The 19,583-nt window shown below is 42.6% G+C and overlaps 1 protein-coding gene across 3 annotated transcripts; it reads left to right on the top strand.

The window, feature by feature from the left end:
• The first annotated feature begins 14,182 nt into the window (after positions 1-14,182).
• Positions 14,183-19,295, top strand: LOC138259485 (uncharacterized). Of its 3 annotated transcripts, XR_011198742.1 has the most exons (3): positions 14,266-16,853; positions 17,378-18,055; positions 18,190-19,295. XR_011198742.1 is itself a non-coding variant. In XM_069207255.1 (2 exons), exon 2 carries the CDS (start codon positions 15,709-15,711, stop codon positions 16,987-16,989), a length of 1,281 nt encoding a protein of 426 aa, XP_069063356.1. In that variant the 5' UTR covers positions 14,183-14,227; positions 14,362-15,708; the 3' UTR covers positions 16,990-17,346. The 3 variants fall into 3 exon arrangements, 2 of the variants coding, with proteins under 2 accessions (XP_069063356.1, XP_069063357.1); XM_069207255.1 differs by lacking the exons at positions 17,378-18,055; positions 18,190-19,295 and adding an exon at positions 14,183-14,227 and having other exon boundaries at positions 14,362-17,346; XM_069207256.1 differs by having other exon boundaries at positions 17,378-19,295.
• Positions 19,296-19,583: the final 288 nt, after the last annotated feature.

The following is a 19,583-nucleotide window of genomic DNA, read 5'->3' as shown; positions in this document are numbered from 1 at the left end:
CCCTCAAGCTCATTTTCTGTGGTTTCCTCAGCTACCTGAGCATACCCTGTGACTTCCTCCTCCTCACCAGATCCCTGAGGGCTGGAACCCCTTTCCTCACCCTCGCTAGTTGTCTTGTTGTCCAGAATTGCTATGAACATCCCTGTTACTCTGGTACACTCGTCAGAACCAGCAGGAGTGAGTGCTCTCCATGCCGCTAGGGTTCAGTGGCCTGAACGCGACAAGAAGCGTGGTCGAACTTTGGGGAGCTTCTGCACCGGACTGGGGTGGTGTCAGAAGGTTATGGGACTGTTGGCCTGTTGATCTGCCATGCCTGAACCTAACAGCTGGTCGCTCGGGAGGGACTCCTGGGGCTCCCTCGACTGGCAGATTGGTGTATCCTAATGCAGGGATAGCAGGCATTGGAGAGACACCTCTATTTCTGCATTTGGCAGGGGAGTGCAAGCTCCCTACTTGCTGATTATAGGTCAATGTTACTGGCCTGGGCCTCCTCAAAGATGGCCCATAATTCTAAAACCACTTCCCTTTTGTCCTTCTTTTGACCTGTGTATTTTGTCTGTATGTGTGTTCTCATTTGTTCAATTAGGCTGGGGTTTAACATACCCTCTTTTAGCCATGCGAACGTGTGTGCCTCAGTGTGTGCGTGACATTCATGGCAGAACTTGTCAAGCTTTTTAGCCTGTGTGGGTAATTTATCCTGATATGCTTCAGTGGCATATCTGTGATAAGTTTAGGTAGTTTTATAGGGGATAGTTACTTCTAGCTTTTAAATTTTTTTGGGGCGTTTTAAACTACACACGACTAATTTTTCTGTCTTTTGGATAATTTTATGTTTTTACTCTGGTGGCGGGGAAATATGCACACAGAGATTACGAGATCCGATCTGGTAAATGGGAATATATACATGAGGATGAATGGATCTAATTGGGCAGAGGGAAAGCATACATAAGGGAACTGCAGATCTAATGAGCTCAACGTTATTCACAGATGCATAAAAATAAACATTTTAACAAATGCAACCATCAATACATATAAAGAACCACAACCTGAGAAAAAGTGCATTGGTCAACTCAAAACAGTTTGAAATTTGGCATCAAAATAGCAAGCCTTACTTTGGTTGTAGGAAAGTCCTCCTTTTTGCCCTGGTCAACCCCAAACTTTTTGGACAGGTACTGGTGGTTAAAGACTCTTGGCTGTGCCCGGGGTACTGCTTACCAGTCCCAGGGCCAGTGCTCTGTGTAAAGTGGATATACAAATTAGGCTAATTATAATTGGCAAAGTTAACCTACCTATAAGTCCGTAGTATATGGTAGGGCATGGAGGTTTAGGGACCCCAGCATAGGTAGTGCCCCCATAGGTGCACTGCTGAGGTGCCCAGTGTCATTTTAAAGGCAGTCCTACCTTGCTGGCTGTTTTTAAATTAAAGTTACATGCAAATTCGACTTTGGAATTAAAAGTAGTTCCAATCCAGTCTTAAACTACCTTATTTTTACATATAAGTCACCCCTAAGTGGTGCCCTATGTGCCCCTAGGGCTGGCTTCCATGTAACTATAAGCAGGGACCTTATAAAAATAGTTTTATAAGCACTGGTGAGGTAAAACAGCCAAATTTGTTTTTCCCTCATTGTAGTGAATGGCCCCCATAGGCTAGAATGGGGAGACTTTATTTTAATTTTAAAAGTCCCCTTAAGTAACAGACACGAGAAGTTTGGTATCAAATTAATTGTTATAATAAACCCCACAACTTCTAGTTGTTGGATTTAATATAACTTGTTCAGGTAAAGAGTTTTAAACTTTACCTGAAAAGTTGCCAACTTCGGCCTTGCAGTGTTTTTGCTGCTGAGCTCTGATTGGCCAGCCTCTGGCGGCCTGGTCAGGCTGCCTTGATGAGGTGTGAAGTGGCCTGGCTCCACACAAAGAGATGTGCCTGTGGGAGGAGATCTCCCCTCAGCAGATGGTGAAGCAGGAAGGGGGAGGGCTGCCAAACTGGTCTTCAAAGGCAGAGAAGGACATTTGGAGCAACCCTGCAACACCCTCACATCCTGCAAACCCAGGCAGTTAGGTGATGGTGAAGCAGGAAGGGGGAGGGCTGCCAAACTGGTCTTCAAAGGCAGAGAAGGACATTTGGAGCAACCCTGCAACACCCTCACATCCTGCAAACCCAGACAATTAGGTGCCCCCTTGATTAGATTGGGAGAGGGCAGGAGAGGGGTGTGTTTAGGATTTTTAGCCACACCAGTAACCTCCAAAAATCACTTTCAGACATGACAGAGTTGGAGGAATGTTGCTCCCTGGGATTGATTTTTGCCACACTTCCCAGGAAGTGGTTATCACAGGGGGAAGTACCCTGCACCTGATTGGAGAACCAGGATCCCCCTGTTTTTTACGCAGGAGCAGGGATAAAACTGGCAGACCTGCACCCACACCTCAGATCCCCATCAGATTCCAACAAGGAAGAACTACAGGAGAAGAAGGACTGCCCTGCTGGACCCCTGGCCTGCACCTGGACCCTGCACTCTGAAGGACTGCACCGGCTGCACACTTGGGCTTCACCACAAGAAGGACTTTGCCTGGCTTCAACTGGTTCAAGGAGGGACTCCCTGTGTGCTACTGGTGAAAACTTGCTAGCCAGAGTCCCCTGCACCAACTCCTGAAGAAACCAACCAGCTGACCACTGTCCAGTGGCCAAAAAGGAGTTTTCACTGGGTGCATTCTGGGAGTTGTAGTCCACACCCCTAAGGAGCATCTCAGAGCTTCTGGAACCTTGGGGTGAGCTGTGGACCCCAAAAGAACCTTAAAAGAGCATCTGGAAGAAGATCCAGAAGTTTGGAGAACTTTGGAGAACTTTTGGAAGAAAGCTCCATAGAGGGACAGACCCGCCGCGGCAACTCTAGCTGGCTTGCCTCAACCGTGACCCGGGCTGACTTGCAGGTTCGTCCAGGTGAAGAAAATCTCCAAAAAAGAGACTAAGTCAGAACGTAGGAAGTTGACCGGGACCTCCCTGCTAGTGTATCCGAGGAGGGCTCCAAGGACGTCGGATCAAGATCCAGGTTTGCCCTGGTCGAAGGATTTTCACCTCGAAAAAGCAACTACGTCCGAAGGTAAAAATCTCCACCGAGGGCTCCCGCGACGCGTTACCTAGGAAGAGTTCCAGGAGGTCGGATTGGACTGGCTGGTTTGTCCCGCTGAAGAAAATCTTCAGAAAAACGACTAGGTCCTAAGGTAAACTTTTGACCGAGGCCTCCTGCGGGCTGTAGCCGAGCCGGGCTCCATCACGGTCTGCCTTAAACTTTGACTTTGCCCCGGTCGAGGTGCGACCAGATGACCAGATTGGCGCTTTTTGTTTCTATGCACTAGAAAGCAATAATTCTTTAAAAATTTGATTTTTAAACTGTTTTACTGTGTTTTATTTAATTACTGTTTTGTGATTTTGAATGCTTTACACTCTGTCTCCTAAGTTAAGCCTTGTCGCTCGTTGCCAAGTTACCACAGGTTGAGCTGGGTTTAATTTACTGAGACGTAACTGGACCTAAGTGGAGGTTGGTGGCCTATTGCTAAGTGTAGGTACTTACCTGCCCTTACCAATAACCCATTTTCCAACATTGGTATTAAATAGAAATTTGTAAGAATCAACAATGTCTTCAAAGTATATTCATTGACAAAAGACAACACTCAACACTGAAGGCAAAACATAGTTACATAAATTTACTGATACAGCACGTTGGGTTTCCAGTAAATACAACACTGAAGACAGGACACGGTTATAATAATTTACCAGTGTCTCATTATCAAACGGACACCCTTACAAGTGACACAAAGAAAAGCTGACAAGGCACAAAAAATAACTAAAGGGAACAGCCTGTCAGTGATACCTTATCCTTCTCCTAGCACATGTTATCCTGTGACCAGGGGATGCTCTGCATAGTGCTTGGGACTAAGGGAGCCTGCTAATCTTGTCAATATCAGCTCTGGGGCAAAGGTAGCTATAATGTATGGTGAGAAAAACAGGAACAACTTCAATAACCAGAGTCCCTTCTTGGCCAAATACAAGCTATGACTAATCTCCTGGATCCCAATTGTTCTTATTCCCTGATGTCCGAATTTCACCCTATGTCACACCCAGGGGTCCTGTGTACCATCTGTGTCATGCCCAGCAGTCCAAGTGAACAGACATGTCACTTCTTACAAATACTGTCAGTGTTAACATACTGGCAGCACTGAGAAAAACTCTTTAGCCTAGTAAAAATGAAGTGTGGGCCCTGTATCACACCCAGAGCCTTTGCATACCATCTGTGTCACGCCCAGCGGTCCAAGTGAAAGACAACTCTTACAACAGAAGTGTTGAACCTATATCACACCCAGAGCCTTATGCCTACCATCTGTGTCATGACCAGTGTTTGAAGCGATCAGCAACCTAAAATAACAAATTAATAAAAGAACAATATTCACCTTCCCTGACACTGGTGATCAACAAAAGTGACTTCCGCAAGTTATGTGGGTATACTTTTTCCTAATTTGCCACAGGTCAAATGCTGGGACTAAGGCTCTGCTGTAGTCTCTTATCCTTCTAACGACATCTTTAGCATGGACCCCCACCCCGCGGATTCAGGAGAATTTCCAATCAATAGCGGTGGCTGCTCACCTTTCTTGTTGGGCAAATGTGAATCCGTCCGGATGGGGTCCCCTTCCTTCGGTCGCAGTTGAATCAGAGGAACCAGTCAGCTCCTATCTGGCTCACCAAAATGTTGCTCAAATCTGGATTTTACCTTAAAAAACAAAAGACAAGAGGCATCTGGCAAAACAGGAACAGTTAGCTCAATTAAACATTATGGTCGGAAGAGCAGTTAAAGAACCAGAGTATGAGAACTGTCTATCAAAATACATCAGCGGGGTGTCGTTTTTTAAAAAAAATTCTGAGTGCCACAAAACAATACAAAACATTTTTATCTTAGTCAAGAATGGGAACAGTTGTCATGGAGTCATAAATACAGTTCTAGATAATTAATGTAGGTAGTCCCTGACCTTGCGTGGACACAATGTTGGCCAGCTAGTACGTGTCCAGATATCTAGCATGAGGGGCGCATGGTCGCTGCGTGTACTGTGTGTGTTGTGTTCTCATTGGATTTGTGTTCCTAACTACATGTGGCATCCAATTTTATGGTATTCTGAGAAGGTGCACACCCCTCTGACCACGTGGGTTTTATTGAGGCTAATCTTCTGGGACCATTATGGTGTTGCTTCACCTATCTGTGGGATCTGACCTAAGTTTTCCTGTTTGAGCATTTTCCTGCCAGCTAAGTGTTACCCCACCTGTGACCTGTCAGTCTTTAAACTTAGGCCTAGGTCTCAAAGCATGCCTGACCACATACCTACATGCCGGGGTTGAAGGGGAGTTCAAGATGGGGGAATCTGATAATGGTGATGCGATTTCATTGTGTATATGAATGTATTGCTGTGTGCGTCGACATCAATTAATCCAATATTAAAAATTATTTCACCTCTTTGTTCGTTTCAAGATTAGAATGAGACATTTTCAGTTGTTAATCTATCACTTCTCAAAGTTTCAACAGATCTTGGTGTGTAGGGAATGTAGAATTCCTACCCTAGTCTGTCTTAGTAAAACAGAAAAAGCATCTGACAGGGCACCAGAAGAACGATTCAAATCGGTTGAATCTAACCCATTTAGAAAACTCCCAAAAGGACTTCAGAAATGGTGCAACAATTTAGTCTATCATCTATTTGATGTCATAGCTAAACCCTCTGCAAGCCAATTCATTTATGAATGATAAGAAGCAGAAAATGTGTAGCGATCCCCTTGCTCATTCATATGGCATTAGTGGAGGCTGAATTGATATTATTGTCCAGCATGTAATGACTTTCCTAGGGAAAATTACATGTGGGATAATTTCCATATAAAATCGCAACACTAGTTAAGGTTCAGAAGTGTACTGCTGCTTCTAAGTACCTTGTAAAGTGTTCTACCATTATAAAGGTGCTCCTATGCCCTGAAAAGGCAGGGGTGTCAACTTACCATAAAATGTGCACCTAACCTCGCAAAACATACAGCTATGGCTGGCACTCATTTCAGGGGTACAGTCAGTTTGTTCTTAGATTTCCAACAAGCTGGGTATGTCACAGCTACAACATGATTACTGCACTTCACAGTCAACCTTGGGGCAATAACATTCAACTCTGCACTCTCCATTTTATCACTAAGGGACCATCCAGGAGGATTTTAGGTGACAATTAGAGGAAATAAATGCACGTAAAACTGTGACACTATCATCTTTGTGTTCCCCCACTGCTAGATATCTGGCCTGAATACACATTAATCCATTATCAGAAAACATCTTATACAGAACAAGTTTTTGTACTTGCCTCTTGATGCAGAAGTGAGATTCAAACACAGAAACCAATAATGAACCATTTGAACCACAAATACCATTAGCACTGAAACAAAAAGCACGTAGGCCCAGATTTAAGAGGGCCTAGAGCCATTCCAACGCCACATTAGCATAATTGTTTACACTAATGTGGCATTGGAAGGCCAAAAACGCAGCACCATATTTGCAAAGTGGTGCAATGCTTGCATTGCACCACTTTGGAACCCCCTGTGCCACATTATGCCTGCGCCAGGCATAATGTATGCAAGGAGGGGGGCGTTCCAGCACTAGGGGGGGGCAAAAAAAATGGCACAAGAAATCTAAGACATTTCTTTGCATAATTTTTATCGGCATTTTTAATGCCTGCTAAGGCTCCCATTGTTTTCTAAGGGCTTCTGGGTGCTTTGCAGGAGTAGCGTAAAACATGTTTACGCTAATCCTGCAAAGCACCGGGATTGCATAAAAAATTATGACACTAGTATCCCTGACTACCGCCATGGTGCACCGTAGTTTAAATACGGTGCACACATGGTGGCATTTGGGGGGTTATAATGGGAGCAAGAAAAGTGGCGCTGAACTAGATGCGTCGCCGCCTTTCATAAATCTGCCCCTGCATTCATTTTGAGAATGTCAGCTGCATAAGGCACCTATTGAACTTTGGGATACTTGTCTCTTCATACAAGGTAGACTGATCAGTAAAAGAACAATTTCAACCCGAGTAGTTTCTGTAAATATTTAGGTCTAGGATTTTCTGGTCGGGACCAATCTGTGAATTCCCACAACCATACATTGTTGCATCTCAGTTTGTGCACTGCCAGGCCTATTTCACTTGTGAATATACTCCATTTTATATTAGGGAAACATTTCCTGGAGAAGGGCTTATATTTTGCGATGATTCACCAGTAGTTTGGATGTAGAGGTGGTAGGATCAATAAAACCCCTCTTTTGAGTATTCTGCTTCCGCATATATGCCTGACTTCACAAAGTCTGTGATAAAAATACACTTAGTATATACTCAGCACAAGGTGACCACAGGTAACCCTTTCAACTCATTATGATTTAGTCATAGGTCTGTGGTATCTACGGGTGTAAAAACTCTTGCTGCACAAATAAAATGTGCACTGGGTAATCTCTACGATTTTGTGCATGACTAACAGATGGGCACAAATGGGAACCTTATTATGAACATTGAAGAGCTGAGCACCGGTTCATATTAAACAGAAAGATGTAATCCATGCTCATGCTAGCGCAGGTGTTTTAATAAAAATTATTAATGAATGTTTATGTACTTTGAATAATACGTTCAAGTAGAAAATAAAATAACGTAGAAAAATAATGCACGCATTTGAAAATGTGATCACAAAGAATGGCTACCAATGATTAATACTTATGAAATATTGAATATATGTTAGACTAAGGCAGTAATAAATAATATTGAGAGTTATGAAGTAAGCTTTAGCTTTATTTATTGTAGGCCTTAAATTAGTGAGTGTCTCGGTCTATTTTGCCATGCCCTCATGAAAAGCTGTATTTCTTATTGTTAAATAAAAATGCTGACCAAGAGAATTAAACTGTGAAATGTCTATTGTATTGTTTAAATGTGCTCATAACAGAAGCTTTTTGTGTGAACCGACTGCTAAAAGATGATGTTCTTGCTAATGCAACATTTTATGTGTAATGTGTGTGAGACTGACTTTCCCAGGACAAGAACAATGAAGATACTGACTAGAGTGGAAACTGCAACAATATTGTTACCTGACAAGCCGGATGATGTGGACATCGCAAGACAAACCAATCAACAATATGAGAAGGGAGAAATATTAGAATTCATAGATTTGGTATGGTAGTTTTATTGGACAGAGTGTGAACATATGATTAACCGACCAATAGGGCATTAGGGGATAGTTTAGGTAACTTTAATATAGCAACGCCGCAGAGCGACAAGAGGTTCAGACACTCACTCGCTCATTCTGAGAGAAGGCTGCTTACTGCCCATAATTTCCTCACTGAAAAAGTATTGCTTTCTTATGCATCTTTACTAGAGACGTGCTGAAGCCTGATGCTTTGCTGATCGACTGATGTCCTGAGGATGAAGGCTGATTCTGCTTTGCTGATCCACTCTGAGGATGTGTATATTCTGTATTGTGATTGCCATACATATTTCCTTTTTCTTTATAGGTACCAACTGCGCTGTTTTGATAGAGCCATAGTAAGATGTTTTCCTAAATTTGCATAAAGCCTAACATGCTGAGGCTAATCTGACGTTAGTAAAGGATTCCTGATTTATGATGACAGAGACTAATGCTTGATGAATGTCTCTGCTCAACTTCATGTACTTTATTTAATTGACACAGCAGACTTTGCTATTGATTTGCACCGTAACTTTAGAATGTGTTGTAGTTCAAGCTTTGATTAGATTGCGTTTCTTCAGCCACTTTGGACAACCAGTGTTGTTTCTGTATGAGTTTTGTTTGATTTTGAGATTAATCTATATGACCTTAGCATTGTTGAAATAAGGAAATAAACATTCTAAACTTTTACTGAAGGTGTGGTTATTCATGACTGAAAGGTCATTGTGTGTGACAATTACTGACTCCATTAATTATTGATTTTGTTAATTACTAATGATTGTTGATTATCATGTATTGATTATTGATTATGTACTGGAGCTACATGGTAAGAACATCTTAATTGTGAGTCAAAAGGTTCATTGACCTTTTTGCATCCCCTTGTAAGTTTACTTATTAAGGTCAGGCGCGCTAACACTGATATTGAGCAGTATTGTCTGAAAATCAGGCTCCAAGTGGGAGAAAATCCCAGTTATAAGTATGCACTTTAGACAGTGCAAATACAAAAAACAGGCCGAGGCCTTCACAAGGAGTGAGACAGATGTGAGATTATGGTCCTGACACTTTCTAGGTTCTCACTCTTATTTACTGTCTCCACTACATACAGTAGCAAAATCCATGAGGTAAGATATGAACAGAAAACAGACTTTGTTAACAATCTTGGCTGTCAGCACCTCATGCACTAACTCAGAGATTTTTTGCGTTAATTAATGCGTAGTTTAGGGGAAAACAAATACATGGGCTTATTGTGCATCAGAACAGTGCTCTAAATTGGAGTGTGATACAACCATAGGCCCTGATTAAGGAGGGTGGATTTTCACCTTGAGGAACAACTGGAATTTGGCCACCTACAATACTGGGTATTTCTGGGACCATAATTACTGGGTTCACAAACACCAGACCTGATAATTCCAGGCTCAGACACTCCAGACCCTGTGAAATGCTGCAATCAGGCACACAGTTTTACCGGCCTACACCACCCAAACCCCTGCAGCAACGTGGGGATCAAACCTGCTCTGACTCAACAACTGACACTTTCTGCATGCACAGAACAGACGGATGATGTCTGCAGTTTTGTTCCAGGATTTAGGGAAGCCACACTGGGGGCCGTATTTATACTTTTTGGCGCACAACTGCGCCAACGCAGTTGTGCGTCAAAAAATTTAATGCCGGCTAACTCCATTCCAAAGCGCCATGCGGGCGCCGTATTTATGGAATGACGTTAGCCGGCGGAGCTGCCTGGTGTGCGTCAAAAAAAATGACTTACACCAGGCAGCGCCGGCGTAGGGGAAAATGGAGCTTGGGCGCCCAAAAATGGGGCAAGTCAGGCTGAGGCAAAATTTTCGCCTCAACCCGATTAGCGCAATTTTTTTGGACTCCCAACCCCCATTGAAATGACTCCTGTCTTAGCAAAGACAGGAGTCATGCCCCCTTGCCCAATGGCCATGCCCAGGGGACTTCTGTCCCCTGGGCATGGTCATTGGGCATAGTGACATGTAGGGGGGCACAAATCAGGCCCCCCTATGCCAAAAAAAAAAAAAAAAAAAAAATACTTACCTGAACTTACCTTAAGTTCCCTGTGATGGGTCCCTCCATCCTTGGGTGTCCTCCTGGGGTGGGCAAGGGTGGCAGGGGGTGTCCCTGGGGGCATGGGAGAGCACCTCTGGGCTCCTTCCGAGCCCACAGGTCCCTTAACGCCTGCCCTGACCAGGCGTTAAAAAATGACGCTAAAACGGCTGGACGTCATTTTTTTTGACCCGCCCACTCCCGGGTGTCATTTTTGCCCGGGAGTGTAAATACGGCGCACATGCCTCGGAGTCATTTTTTAGACGGGAACGCCTACCTTGCATATCATTAACGCAAGGTAGGTGTCCACGCTAAAAAGTGACGCAAACTCCAAGATCTTTGGCGCTAGACGGGTCTAACGCCAAAGTATAAATATGGAGTTAGTTTTGCGTCAGAATTGCGTAAAAAAAAACGACGCAATCCCGGCGCAAACAGAGTATAAATATGCCCCTGGGTCTTTTTTGTTATTCCATATTCCAAGGAGAAAATTCATTATTAACATTTGTTGGCACTAAGATACTTGCCAGAATTGAGGATTCCAAAAAAAACACAACTGCCTTGCAATGAGGGCCTATGGATTAAAATTGTTGTCGGCAAAAACAGGTGCAAATAGTCTCACTCCTTTCTACAACTCTCCCCACTTCTACATAAATCTGTCAGTTTGAGGGATGATAGTAAAATGGAACCAGCTACCCACCACATAAGTTAACGTTACCCTAATTTATATTTGACACTATCTTCCCAATAAACGCTGATTTGTTTTATTTATTTTTATCCGCAATGTTTGTTTTTCATTTGGAGCTACTCACATAATTTAAGCTAGCAAGTCTGTCTTCTAAAAAGCAATTTAAAAAAAATCTGTTTTCTATGGAGCTTTCTGGAGCAATACACGTAAGTGTGAGGCACCATGAAAACAACCCTGTCGATTAGTTTAATTGAATTACAATCATGCGAGGTAGTAACAGACTGTGTCTGGTTTGTCTGAGGCCTGCATTTATGAGATTGAAATGGTGAAAACACACAAATAACAAACCGTGTTTCCTGTGTTTTCCTACCGAGCTAATATAAAGACTCTTTGTTTGAACATATTACCACCAGGATGCAGAGGAAATGTTCATGAAATTACTAAAGATGTTTTCTCCAATATAGACAAAGCTCACAAAATTAGTGACAGATGCATTAGGGAAATGATCACGGCATTCTAGAGAGAACAGAATGACTCTTCCGGTGAAGTAAGTACACACAAGGGCCAGCTTATTTTCAAAGCTGTATACAACTAAAATGAGTTGGTGGCTTCCCTAAATTTTGGCAAAGGGTAAGACCCAGATTCCGAACAAACACATTGAAGGGAATTATTTGCACTGCTTCTTTCATTGTTCGAGTGTGACATATTTAGGGCCCAATTAAACAAATGTTTTTCGGCCGAAAACAAATATGTACACGCGAAAATACCTCCATGTAGGCCTGCCATTAAGTCACAAAAGGAACCCTGGCAGGCATCAATAGTTCAATTAATTGAACATTCTGGATGTCCCCGCCACTAGAACAGAGCAATCCGCCTACTGTACTAAATTCCACTCCAACTGTAGCAAGTAGGAGTTTCAGGGCATGGTTAGCCTTTCTAGTTTGTGAGTGATAATGCGTCAGAACCTTGATTAGTAAACTTGCAAGGAGACAGGTCTAGGCCAATGAACCTTTTGACCACGTTTGGGGACTTCACAGAACGTATCTTTTGGCATCACAATCAATAGGTCAATAACTCTATCAATATACACAATAACTAATCAAACGAGCTAACATTTAATATAGATCAATACAACAAACGCACCATGAACTTTCAACCATGAATAACCACATAAATCTTAGAGTTAGGATATTTATTCCTTATTAGTTACCCTCTGTCCAAGCAAGAACCCTCACTCTAGTCAGGGTAAGTCACACACAATCCAAATTATCCTGTGTCCACCCTCTGGTAGCTTGGCACGAGCAGTCAGGCTTAATTTAGAAGGCAATGTGTAAAGCATTTGTGCAATAAATCATACAATAACGCAATAAAGCACCACAAAAATACACCACACAGTGTTTAGAAAAATATATAATATTTATCTGGGTATTTGCAGGTCAAAACGATCAAAGATGCAATATGAATTTGTAAAGATATCACTAAAAAGTGATATGAAGTGTCTTAAGTCTTTAGAAAGTAAACAAAGTCTCTTTCAAGCACAAAGTACCTGGTTTGGAGTGGAAAATCTCAGCAGAGGGCCGCAGAAGAGGAGATGCGTGGAAAAATGGTGTGTGCGTCGGTTACGCCCCTTCACACACGGATTTGCGTTGTTATTTTTCACACGGGAGATGTGCGTCATTCTACAGGAGGAAAAATGGTGTGTGCGTCGTTTGCGCCCCTCCACACACGGACTTGTGTCGTTATTTTTCACTTGGGGAAGACGTGCGTCGTTTTCCGGCACGCGGACCGTCTCCTTCTATGGTTCGCGGGATTACCAGATGTCCCAGGGTCTGCGTGGATTCTTCGGCTTGTTTTCCGGCTGCACGTCGTTCCGCAAGGCTGTGCGTGGAATTTTCTTTCTCACAGCAGGCGTCGCGTCGATTTCCCCTCTGGAAGTCGGGCGGCGTTGTCCATGCAAGGCCGTGCGTCAAAGTTCCGGCCGCCCCGTAGGCGTCGCGTCGAGCAACGTTGGTGTGCGGCGATTTTCTCACCGCGGAGCAAGCTGTGCGTCGAAATTTGCGCCGCACGAAGAGTCCAAATGAAAAAGAGGAGTCTTTTTTGTCCTGAGACTTCAGGGAACAGGAGGCAAGCTCTACCCAATCCCTTGGAGAGCACTTTTACAGCCAGACAAGAGTTCAGCAAGGCAGCAGGCCAACAGCAAGGCAGCAGTCCTTTGTAGAAAGCAGACAGGTGAGTCCTTTGAGCAGCCAGGCAGTTCTTCTTGGCAGGATGCAGTTTCTGGTTCAGGTTTCTTCTCCAGCAAGTGTCTGATGAGGTAGGGCAGAGGCCCTGTTTTATACTAAATTGTGCCTTTGAAGTGGGGAATGACTTCAAAGAGTGGCTAAGAAATGCACCAGGCCCCTTTCAGTTCACTCCTGTCTGCCAGGGTCCCAGTAGGGGGTGTGGCAGTCCTTTGTGTGAGGGCAGGCCCTCCACCCTCCCAGCCCAGGCAGACCCATTCACAATGCAGATGTATGCAAGTGAGGCTGAGTACCCTGTGTTTGGGGTGTGTCTGAGTGAATGCACAAGGAGCTGTCAACTAAACCTAGCCAGACGTGGATTGAAAGGCACAGAAAGATTTAAGTGCAAAGAAATGCTCACTTTCTAAAAGAGGCATTTCTAGAATAGTAATATTAAATCTGACTTCACCAGTCAGCAGGATTTTGTATTACCATTCTGGCCATACTAAATATGACCTTCCTGCTCCTTTCAGATCAGCAGCTGCTACTTCAACAATGTATGAGGGCAGCCCCAATGTTAGCCTATGAAGGGAGCAGGCCTCACAGTAGTGTAAAAACGAATTTAGGAGTTTTACACTACCAGGGCATATAAACTACACAGGTACATGTCCTGCCTTTTACCCACACAGCACCCTGCTCTAGGGGTTACTTAGGGCACATATTAGGGGCGACTTATATGTAGAAAAAGGGGAGTTCTAGGCTTGGCATTTACTTTTAAATGCCAAGTCGAAGTTGCAGTGAAACTGCACACACAGGCCTTGCAATGGCAGGCCTCAGACAAGGTTAAGGGGCTACTGAAGTGGGTGGCTGTCCTGCCATTTGATAAAGTTTTGTTTTGACCAATGACTTTGTGTTTCACCACTGCGCATATTAGTTGCTCAATGTTCACCAGTAGCACATGGTATGTTTTGTTCAGTTTAGCCGCCTATGGGCTTTGACATTGCATTAGTCATTACATTCTGTATTGTGCCTATTGGCTTTGACATGGCATTAGCCATTGCTTTCTGTATTCAGTTTAGCCGCCTATGGGCTTTGACATTGCATTAGCCATTACATTCTGTATTCTGCCTATTGGCTTTGACATGCTGTATCCAGTCTAGCCGCCTATTGGCTTTGACATTGCATTCCTATTGGCTTTGACATGATGTATTCAGTTTAGCTGCCTATTGACTTTGACATGCTATTAGATATTCTGCCTATTGGCTTTGACATGATATCATATATTACATTTTGTATTCAGCTCCGCTGCCTATTGACTTTGACATGATATTATATATTGCATTTTGTATTCAGCTTAACTGCCTATTGGCTTTGACATGATATTATATATTGCATTTGGTATTCAGCTTAACTGCCTATTGGCTTTGACATGATATTCAGCTTAACTGCCTATTGGCTTTGACATGATATTAGACATTGCATTTTGTATTCAGCTCCGCTGCCTTTTGGCTTTGACATGATATTATACATTGCATTTTGTATTCAGCTCAGCTGCCTATGGGCTTTGACATGATATAAGACATTGTATTTTGTATTCAGCTTAGATGCCTATTGGCTTTGACATGACACTAGACATTGCATTTGATATTTAGGTTAGCTGCCTATTGCCTTTAACATGACATTGCATTTGATATTTAGGTTAGCTGCCCATTGCCTTTAACGTGGAGTTCTGTATTTTTCCAAGCTGTGTTTTTGCACCAGAGAACCAAGATGTTTTGCTCTCACAGTAGACTAGACCTGATAAGAGAGAGTACATGGGCGTTGTTTCTCTTCCCTTGAGCTTGGGAACAGGAGTAGTCTTGGAGACCTGGCCAGTCTCCAAAAGGCTTGCTCAGTTTCCCAGGTCTGAGAGGAGGGGGCACACCTTTGTAACGAATGTAACAGGCTGCAGAGAGTCAGATTCGAATCTGCCGGACCTCGTGCTGGAGCTTGGCGCCAGTTGCCAGCATCCCGTGTGGGTAGATGACACTCTTTCTCGCGGCTGACAGGGGTCTCAGCTTGCAGACCTTAGAAAGATGTAGCTGTAAATAGTTCCTACACGGTGAAGTATTTGTTTTGCTTTGCATTCAATATCTTATAAATATAACCTACTGTGTATATTGCAAACTGATATATTTTGTTTGATTAACGCGGACTTGAAAGCTACTAATTCGTCATTCATTCATAAACATTGTGGTTGGGGAAGAATAAAATAACAATAAAAGTCTTCTTTGACCTCAGAAGTGCATTTCTGTTGTGTTATGTTAGTGCTTAGAAATTAAATAAGAGGAAAGCACTACAATTGGTACCTGGAGTCGTGGGGTCGGTCATTAAGAGGTGATTAAGAAGGGGTTTGACGAGTTAGTAGATTTCTAAGTGCACACTTTAGAAAGTGTAATTGTTTTTTGTTGTTTGGAGAATTACAGAAATTGTTTTCTGTTTGGAGAATCACAGTAGCACGGCAGACCATGTCTGAGAATACATGTGTTGATGAACTGCCTGATGGTGCTAAGAAAAACTGTGAATTGTTTTCTGTTTGGGGAATTACAGAAGAAAATGCATGTGTAGCTAAAATGCCTGATGTTGTTTTGAGAAATAATTCCCGTTGTATATATGTAGAAAACGTGTGTTTTGGAAGTAATGATGACAGAAAGGTCTGGATACCTTTATCTGCTTACAGAGAAATGCAGGAGAAATGTAGGAAGTTGGAACATGAAAATAGGAATTTACGTGAGCAAATTAGCCAGGATACAATAATTCAAAATAAGACGGAAAGTTATAAAAGGGCTGTTTTTGAAGAATCTTTCTTGTCCCATTCCAGTAATGAGGGGGTTAAGACAGCTCCGAGCTGCATTGAGTTTCCGTGTGAGCCAGGGTTTTTGGCAGCCAAAGTGCATTCCTTAACTGATAACAGGGACGAGAGACCAGAATGTGATTTACGAGTTACGTTGCAAAATGCACAAGTAAAACGAAGGATTTTAGAGCAAGACACCCCGAGTTTCATTAGCTTGTTTGATTTTTGGAAAAAGAATAGCTCTCATTTGAGAGAAATCCTAACACTTTTGTATATGGTCACTGTGAAAAATAATAAGCAACTGCGCGCGTGTGATTTGGCAAATGAAATAATGCAGACTTTAGGTTTCTGCGCAGTGCAAGAAGGAAATACTTATGTACATTTAAATCATGAACAAGGAAAGAAAATAGTGCCCCTAGCTAGAATCATACAATGGATCTGGTACTTGCAAGACAGGGCTAGAGTACCACAGATAAAAGAATTATCAATGAAATTGTGTGCACCATTTGAATTCGTGTCCACTGAAGATAAAAAGCATGTTTGTTTTATTGATGATTCATTGACTGAAATGTTGTTTTCTGGCACAGTAGAAGGAACAGAGTTGTATAATGTGTGTCAGATTTTAAAGCAAGAGCTACGTGAGATGTGTCATTTTTACGCTGATTTTTGGTTCTTTGATAATGTTTTAGCACCTAACTGGTTCAATTACCTTGCAGATGTTAATGAGAAAAATGCAGAGAGAGAAGTGTTCACCCAGAATTCTGCCTTAGTGGGGATGGCTATGTGGGTGCACCAGAAATGTGAAAAAGCCACTTACAGGTGGGCAGAGATGAGAGAGATGCACATTCCCCTAGATTTGATAAAAACTGTGCAGCATGCACAAAAGCAATCTGTCATGCAAGCAGTCAGAGCAGTTGGGGAGAGGAAAGTTGCCAGAACAGAAATGGCAAATTGATCAGGTTTTAGGGAGAGTGATTGCTGCAAATTACCAAGGAAAAATCGAAATTATGCTGATACCTAGAAAAGAATCTGATTCATTCATACAAATTGGAGACAGAATGGCCCAACTTGACAAAAATGCAGTGAATGGAGGTTTGGTAAAGAAGGAGTCTGCCCCAGCCCTTCTGACAGTGCAAGAAAAGGGGAGCTGTGGCGCAGCAGATAAAAACCTCAGTACTGATGTGTGGGCTGAAGCCCCAAGTGACCCTCCAGAACCTGCAGAAAATATAACAAAGGGCCCCAAAAACGTCCTGCTGATTATAAAACAGGGAAAGAAAGAGGAAGGGTGCAGTTTAAATGAAAAATGTTATTTGCAAGAAAAGTCATACTTGTTTCTTTTGCAGATCCGACCACGTTTCGCCACTGTCCCTGAGTGTGCTGTGTGGTCCCCCTTCCGGTGTGTGCGTGTGGGGTCGGGGAAGGGACCGAATCCCCAACCTGAACCTGGCTGAGTAAAGTGCCAGCACCATGGATCCATTTTGCGCAAACTGCGCCTTCAGTTCAAGTTCAACTTGTTTGCTGTGTTTTTTTTTTTTTTCCCCTCTCGTATGGAACTCTGACTTTTGCTTACCTTCCAGAAAACCTTTCAGGTGGACCGTGCACCTTTACATGAGCAGAACTCATGCCACATCAAATTGCTAACACTGTTGAATTAGAGACTCATTCAGAGAAAAAAAAAAATAAATTGCCCAGTCTTTTCTATGTAGATGTATCTGATGTGAAAGGTTATGAGATCAATGTGTTAATTCACTTCTATTGCTTTACAGGGATTGCTTTGATGATAATGTTTTTTTTTTTGTGCTGATGTTTTTTTTTTGAAATATGAGATATGTGAAACAAAAATTCATTGGTCAAAGGGCGGAATGTCCTGCCATTTGATAAAGTTTTGTTTTGACCAATGACTTTGTGTTTCACCACTGCGCATATTAGTTGCTCAATGTTCACCAGTAGCACATGGTATGTTTTGTTCAGTTTAGCCGCCTATGGGCTTTGACATTGCATTAGTCATTACATTCTGTATTGTGCCTATTGGCTTTGACATGGCATTAGCCATTGCTTTCTGTATTCAGTTTAGCCGCCTATGGGCTTTGACATTGCATTAGCCATTACATTCTGTATTCTGCCTATTGGCTTTGACATGCTGTATCCAGTCTAGCCGCCTATTGGCTTTGACATTGCATTCCTATTGGCTTTGACATGATGTATTCAGTTTAGCTGCCTATTGACTTTGACATGCTATTAGATATTCTGCCTATTGGCTTTGACATGATATCATATATTACATTTTGTATTCAGCTCCGCTGCCTATTGACTTTGACATGATATTATATATTGCATTTTGTATTCAGCTTAACTGCCTATTGGCTTTGACATGATATTATATATTGCATTTGGTATTCAGCTTAACTGCCTATTGGCTTTGACATGATATTCAGCTTAACTGCCTATTGGCTTTGACATGATATTAGACATTGCATTTTGTATTCAGCTCCGCTGCCTTTTGGCTTTGACATGATATTATACATTGCATTTTGTATTCAGCTCAGCTGCCTATGGGCTTTGACATGATATAAGACATTGTATTTTGTATTCAGCTTAGATGCCTATTGGCTTTGACATGACACTAGACATTGCATTTGATATTTAGGTTAGCTGCCTATTGCCTTTAACATGACATTGCATTTGATATTTAGGTTAGCTGCCCATTGCCTTTAACGTGGAGTTCTGTATTTTTCCAAGCTGTGTTTTTGCACCAGAGAACCAAGATGTTTTGCTCTCACAGTAGACTAGACCTGATAAGAGAGAGTACATGGGCGTTGTTTCTCTTCCCTTGAGCTTGGGAACAGGAGTAGTCTTGGAGACCTGGCCAGTCTCCAAAAGGCTTGCTCAGTTTCCCAGGTCTGAGAGGAGGGGGCACACCTTTGTAACGAATGTAACAGGCTGCAGAGAGTCAGATTCGAATCTGCCGGACCTCGTGCTGGAGCTTGGCGCCAGTTGCCAGCATCCCGTGTGGGTAGATGACACTCTTTCTCGCGGCTGACAGGGGTCTCAGCTTGCAGACCTTAGAAAGATGTAGCTGTAAATAGTTCCTACACGGTGAAGTATTTGTTTTGCTTTGCATTCAATATCTTATAAATATAACCTACTGTGTATATTGCAAACTGATATATTTTGTTTGATTAACGCGGACTTGAAAGCTACTAATTCGTCATTCATTCATAAACATTGTGGTTGGGGAAGAATAAAATAACAATAAAAGTCTTCTTTGACCTCAGAAGTGCATTTCTGTTGTGTTATGTTAGTGCTTAGAAATTAAATAAGAGGAAAGCACTACAGTGGCACAACCAGTGCTGCAGGCCCACTAGTAGCATTTAATCTACAGGCTCTAGGCACATATAGTGCATTCTACTAGGGACTTACGAGTAAATTAAATAGCCAATCTTGGATAAACCAATCAATAGTACAATTAACACAGAGAGCATGTGCACTTTAGCACTGGTTAGCAGTGGTAAAGTGCCCAGAGTTCAAAAGCCAACAACAACAGGTCAG

This window comes from Pleurodeles waltl, chromosome 9 (genome assembly GCF_031143425.1).
Source record: "Pleurodeles waltl isolate 20211129_DDA chromosome 9, aPleWal1.hap1.20221129, whole genome shotgun sequence".
NCBI classification, from domain to species: Eukaryota; Metazoa; Chordata; class Amphibia; order Caudata; family Salamandridae; genus Pleurodeles; species Pleurodeles waltl.
Note: the sequence above shows the minus strand (reverse complement) of the source record. Positions and strands in the feature narration are given on the sequence as shown.

What these genes read in the sequence shown, in the direction of transcription:
- LOC138259485 (XM_069207255.1), top strand. Translation starts at nt 15,709, where the DNA reads ATGTCTGAGAATACATGTGTTGATGAACTGCCTGATGGTGCTAAGAAA.